At 33.5% G+C, this 6,873-nt stretch overlaps 1 protein-coding gene across 1 annotated transcript in view; it reads left to right on the forward strand.

Moving 5' to 3' along the window:
* ORAI2_1 (Protein orai-2) overlaps window positions 1-5,155 on the forward strand; it is a gene marked incomplete at its 5' end in the record, with an annotated part of 29,507 nt that extends 24,352 nt beyond the window's left edge. The window contains 2 exons of the mRNA XM_051213462.1: window positions 1,582-1,683; window positions 4,234-5,155. Coding sequence (XP_051069447.1) covers window positions 1,582-1,683; window positions 4,234-4,491 — 360 coding nt within the window. The 3' untranslated portion in view covers window positions 4,492-5,155. The remainder of the gene's footprint in view (window positions 1-1,581; window positions 1,684-4,233) is intronic.
* Window positions 5,156-6,873: the final 1,718 nt, after the last annotated feature.

Below are 6,873 nucleotides of genomic sequence, written 5' to 3' on the forward strand. Positions count from 1 at the left end.
TGTTAGATTTAATCGATTCTTCATCGATCGTATCTTTGGTGCAAACTCTTCTAGCTTTCGAAAATAGGAAACGTGTTAAGTTTATCCTCCTACTCAGCGGAACCTAGCTTTGGCTGACATCCAGTGGCAACACCATGTCAGTAATGCAGAGGTTCGGCATTGTGTGTTCGGGCACACATACGATAATCCAGTTGGTGTCATTATCTTGAAACATCGACTTCGGTGGCTTGGACATGTTCTACGAATGTCGTCCCAGGGAATTCCACGTCGTGCATCATTTTTCGACGCTGGAACTGGTTGGAAAAAGCGGAGAGGTGGTCTGTGTATGACATAGTGTCGTGGTATGAAAGAAGGCTGCAGATGGCTGGCTTCTGTTGGTCCTTCACGACTCCCTGGTTGGGGTCCTAGAGATGGTGCAACACAGTGGCTAGAGACGTTATCAGATATGGCTCAGAATAAAAGCCAGTGGCGACCCCGCTGTAGCCTTCTTTTACTTTTTTTTTCATAAAAAATGGTTGTTTCTTCCTTAACTGAAAGATTTCTTCTGATTGTAACTTTCCGTCTCCCCCATTATTACTATTATTATTATTTTTTTATTACTATTACACTACTTTACATTAATCTGTTCGTCATTGTTCTTTTTTTACGCTCCTTACCTTTTCTCTCTCTTCGGATTCGCATTGTTTTGTGTGGCGCATATATATTTGGTGTCCTCTTGTACCAATATTTATATGTTCAAATAAATAAATAAATAAGTTCATGATATTCACGTGTTTGTTGATGAATTTCATTGCATATCCATTCCTTCTAAGCAGGTTAAAAATATTATTCAATTAATCTGCGATCGTGTCATCAGAGCAAATCATCCTAGCACGATGAGTCAGAATCTTTACTAAATTGCTTTTGTATCTAATCGGTACAGCAATATAGAAATGAGTATATTGTCCAACTGTAGGCTTTGTTTATATCACTCTTTTTAATGTCGTATCTACTCTTCTTGTTAGTAGGGCATTTAGAAATGTTGTGTTATTGCTATTCTTGAGCATGAAAAGGATAATTTGCTTAAAATGTTTGATTACATTCATCCATCTATTACTGATAATCGATTACCCTTTCTGAAGATTCTTTGTAAATTTCTGTTCAACTTGATGAGTTGTACTTTTTTAAGTTGTTTCTTTAGAGAACTTGCATGTTTTTAAAATGAGTCATTTATCAATATGATCTTTTCGATCTTTGAAGACGACCATTTTCGCCGTATCTTATACTACTTAGCTGCTCAAAAGTAGTGTAAAAAGTAAACGTCGAACGTTGCTAGACGTTTATCAACTCACGAGTAAAAGTGGTATTACACTTTTTTCTAAGTACACTATAACTGATTTTTGGGATCTACGTTAGTTAAATGTACTACTTCATTGGGTAGAATACAAAATTGAATAACAGAACAGAAGTAGGTGATCTTCATTAGTTTTTTGTTTGGAAGTATTTCCCACCTACTTAGAAGGAGTGCGCTCCTACAATCCCGTAAATTTCACTATTTGGTTCTCATATTTTCGCGCTACTTTTGGTATTTTGTACCTTTAGGCTGCTAAGTCTATGTTTTGCCATAGTCGAGGAGACCACAATATCCCGCTGGATTTTTCTTTCGAACTTTTCACTCATGTGACTTACTTTTTTGGATTTAAGGTGAGTTATTTTTGATACTAGGCAATGTATATTGTAGTATAAACATTTACAGTGACTATTTTTCACTATGCAGTTTCTTTTTTCTGTTCGTGTTTGTGTGTCATGAACAACTGATGGATGCAATAAAATACTCTTATTCATTTCGCATGCAAGATGGACAGAAAATGTTAGTTAACAAATAATGAAAATTAAAGTGTCGCATGTTTTTTTAGGTGACTTGTTTCGTTTTGAACCACTTGTTTATATCTGAATCAGCATTATCAGTAATCGAATTTTAGCTTGTTTTACTTTGAATGATTATATAATCACGATAATTCGTCTTACTGCTCTTGAATTTGATTGTACGTGACTTTACTGGATTAGATTGTACTGAAATCGGTGTTTAAATCTGTTATTTCCCAATTACCACTTTTATAGCTGGGAAATTGGGTCCGTCAGCACTGTTTCAACTGTGTAGCCAACTGTTACATCTGGGGAGTCATCGCTGTTATATGCGTATCGACTCTGTTGAGTCCTTAGTCTTACTGGTTTTACTTGGCAATCAGAGCACCGTTGCAATTCACGGAGCTTTTGCTGGAAAATGAAAGCCACTACAATTCCCACGACGCAAAGTGAGAAAATGAAAGTCTGGTTCAATGAAGATTTGTTGAGCGCCTAAAAACACTTCCCCAAACAAGTCTCGAAATCACATTATCTTTAGGCCACGTTACAATCATTCATGTATTAAATTTCACACCCATTTAATAGTATCATATGGGGGGGAAATATATATTCAATTACCGTTAAAACATACACTAAGTATAGTTCATCAGAATTAACACAGAATATGATATTGTCATAGTGAACAAGAATTCACACATGTTATATGAAACATTTTATACCAAATTCAAACAAGAATATAGTGACCTCAAAATGTCACACTGGACGAAGTTCACACCTTTCACCCTGACCGAAACTCACAGCGAATTGATACGAAAAGTATTGACCTGAATGATGTCATTTTCTTGTCTCGTCATATCAGAAGTTCAAAGTAGGTCATAACAATTACAAACTCATCTACATACTATGTCTGGTTGTGTACTGAACAAATTCCTCATGATTTCACTGGATTTACTCTTTGTAAAAAGATTGGTTCTTCCTTGTATCTTCAAGTTTTATTACTATTGTTAGTATAATGTTTATTCTTATTTATATTATTTGCGTCTTTTTTTTCCGATCGCCCTTTTGTTTGCTTTCCACGAAGTATAACAATTCTAGTCGACAGATCGTTGACTTAAGCCATATGTTTCAGAAGTGTGGTCACTGAGCGAATACGAGTAAACGTTCGACTTACTAACCAATAAATATTTTGAATTCGTTTCTTTTATTGAATTTTACTCGGAACTCACGGTATGTGTGTGAACTGTTAGTGCTTGTGTCACATAGATCTGTTTTCTGGCCTACACTCTGATTCTGTCTGTATTTGGTGGCGATTCGTAAATATAGTTTAACATGATTCTAATTTGTGTTTTGCTCATAGATAGAGTGTCTAGTTTATTGGTATTGTAGTCTCGGGTTTAGGTCATATAATCGTATTATGGCATCACATCGTGGTAAGTGAAAATATTATTGTCCTGTCGTTATATCAGTTCCATTTTTGAATATTTTGTTCACTGTCATCTCAGTTACCTACATAGATAGATAAGTGAAGCAGTAGCACAATGGTTTTTATTAGTAAGTTGATTATTCGAACCTTGCCTTACCAGTTATAGTTTGGGGAGCCTGTTGTTTTTATGGCATCTAGCACTATGCCAAGTCCACATGGTCTATTCTAGGTTCCTGATAAACAAATTTATTCTTCTTGAGTCACCTTTTGACGTTGTTAGTTTGCGCTTATTAACCTGAGTTGTTTCTATATGAATGTATGTGTATATCGCTTATCCTACTCATCACATATCTTTTGTTTATTTCGGTCTGGCTATAAATATTGGGTCACGCTTTATCAAATTGAATTGGCATGTTTACCTCCTCCGGTCTTCTCTGTTTCATTTCTCTTATTGTATGTTTGGGGTAATGAGTATATGAAAGATACGTATCCGAAATTCGTCCTCATATTTGACTTATTTTATTTTGTTATTCTCTAACTCAAATTAAGTCGATAATTACGTACGAGGGTAGACGGCGTTTATATGTCATTGACAACATCAAACGATCAAATCGAAGTCAGTTAAATGGGCCACCAAAATATCACTGGCCTCTATACAACTACTTCCAAGTTGAGTACATAGACCTGTATGTAGTAAAGAAGAATAAAGCTTTTAGTGTTTTTAGGTTCTTCGAGCTCTGATATAGAAACATACGAATTTAAATGCTACAAAAATATGATCTCTTTTTAATAGGTTGGCTTGTTTCAGTATTCGTTGTTAATAATCAAATTTAAATTGCCGTCGAGAATTTCGTAGGTTTATGTTAATATGTATGTGTTTATATATATATGTCTTCATGAATTATTAATATTTATTACCATGCTTTCCTTCATTTGGAAGTTCCCGCTCATCCTTTTCCTTTCAGATTGTTCTGTTGGGTCGTTTCAATGGTCAGGGTATGAATCTGTCTGCATCGGATACTTATCTTTTAATGCGTGTTACACGTGGAAGAGAATTCATCAAATGTATCATGCAGTCGGGTCGCATGCAAGGCGCAATATTAATTGGAGAAACTGATTTAGAAGAAACTTTAGAAAATTTAATTTTAAATCAAATTGATTTGACTAATTTAGAAGATCGTCTTCTTGATCCAGACATTGATTTATCGGATTATTTCGATTAGTAATCTACAATGGGCTCCATTTTTAATAATATGTATATATTTTTATTTTTATGTATGATACTACTTCGTGTGAATGATTTCTTTAGTTTCAATTATTTGAATTGTCCCTATATGCATAAGTATATGGCTATCAGCAGAATATTAGTTAATTGGTTATGTATATATACACAGGATTAACATTACATTATGTATGTGTACCATTAAACTGGCTACAAATTGTAATGATTGCTTTGAATACAATTATTATGAAGACTTCATCATTTCATAAAAATACAAAGGAGATACATTGTCATTTCTTGCCAGTAAACTGACTGAAATAAAATACTACAAACATAGCTTACTTTATCATCTTGGGATGAGAGCAAAAAGAAAGATCTGAGTAGAATAGCATTAATTCATTTTATTTCGTTTGATTCTCGTCAGTTGCTTACAATCTGTATTATTTAAAAGTGATAATTACAAAATGGGTTCAAATTACTTACATGAAAGAATAGTTGGAATTTTCTTTGATCACACATCAGTATAATATAGCAAAGGTGCAAATAGATTTAATCGACTAAATAAAATATTGTAAAGATATACTTTATGTAAAAGAACATTCCAAAATACTGTCAGTAACAAAGAGTCAAAAGAACTTGTGTTTACGTAATGAATAAACGCTGATAATTGGTAAGAATAAGATGAGTAAAACCCAGTTAGGTAAAATAAGATTACTTAATCTAAAAGACACTCGAAGTAAAAAGGTGTAATGATATAATTAATTGAAAGAATGAGCAAAATTTTATGATTTAATGAAGTAATATTTGTCATCAAAGCAAATAAAGATCAATAACCATCTCGTTTAGAACACATAAATTAGGTTTTTGACGCCTGATAGTAATGGCCTCAGCAAACTTTAGATGACTTGGAGCTCGGGTGTTTATTAATCACCTTAAAAGATTGCAGTGTATCGATCTGGTGTCCTTCGTCTAAGATATGTTTAGTGGTTGCATTATTTAAAGTAGTTCTTTCTCTTACCCGAAGGCTCTTTAGAACATGTTTAATAAATCCAAGATATGGTCTTTCTGTCCGACCAATGTGGCTGATTTGACAAGTACACGTAAATTTATAGACGCAGTTGACAGTAGCACTAAATGGGTGCTTATCGGCCTTTGTCTGTGTTATTAAACATGTTTTATGTAGAATTAGTAGTTTGGCTTCGGAATAAGTCCTGGATGATACAGTGTTAGGCCTCCTTTTAATTGTGCTTGCGACATAATGAACTTTGAAGCTGAGATTTATAAATATTGGTTGTTTATTAACTGTAGTCACATCCGCCTTGTTGTCTTTAGTTTTATTAGATTTATCAATAAATTTGGCCAACGCCACAACAATCTATTGACGACTAGCTCAATAACCGCAAATATCTTAAGCTTCGCCTTCAGCTCAATAGGCAGATGGAACGCGAACATAGCAAATACCGTACAACTGTAATTCAAAAATCTTGTGATAATATATAGTAAATAGCTGTTAATGTAGGAATATAAATAGGGAATTACATTATGTACATGAGTACGCTATAAGTGAAGGAAAACTTAGCAATAGGTCCGTGGTTAATTAACAGTAAATTATCGAGTTTAGAACATTTGATGACAGTTTATGAATCGATTGAGAGCTGACAATATAGCAAATATAATCTACATTATTATTATTTATACGATTAAAATGTAAATAATAATCTCCATTAAGATTGTTCTGAAAGTCTAATTCCGAAATCCACTCCAATATAACAGTTACTTTTTGTGTAAAATATACGTATAGGTTTTTACAACTTGTATTTTGTCGGATAACAACTACGAAACTGGATCAGGGGCTTGAAGATTTAATGTCCTCTGACTTGCTGTCAGATCTATCTAATTTTTCATATTTCTAGTAACAAAAATGTACAAATCTATCAAATCATATTATACAAGTAAAATCAACGATAATACCTGTGGTTTACATGGTCCGAGATTACATATTGTCCAAAACTGAACTGATGACTCTGAAGATGCATAACTGTGATATATTTCTTATCACATACATTTGTCTTGATGGTATTTTACTTACTAGATTCTGGTTTTAAGGTTTTATCATCAACTAATGTAACAATTAATAATTATATGCTTTTAGTTTAAAATGTTGGTAAAAAAAGGGATATGAACGTTCATTGTTGCAGTTAGCTGTTTGTCAATAGTGATCTTTCAAATGTACTGCAAAAGGTGATTCTAATTAATATTTAGTGTTGAACAAATTTAGCTCTCAGTTGTGTGAATGTAGACAGCCATATAAAAAGAAGTCTGAAAAACGGTGGTGGATAAGTACACTGAATGTACACTCCGAAATTGGTATTCTAAAATTTAA

Source organism: Schistosoma haematobium, chromosome 3 (assembly GCF_000699445.3).
Source record: "Schistosoma haematobium chromosome 3, whole genome shotgun sequence".
In the NCBI taxonomy this organism is placed as follows: domain Eukaryota; kingdom Metazoa; phylum Platyhelminthes; class Trematoda; order Strigeidida; family Schistosomatidae; genus Schistosoma; species Schistosoma haematobium.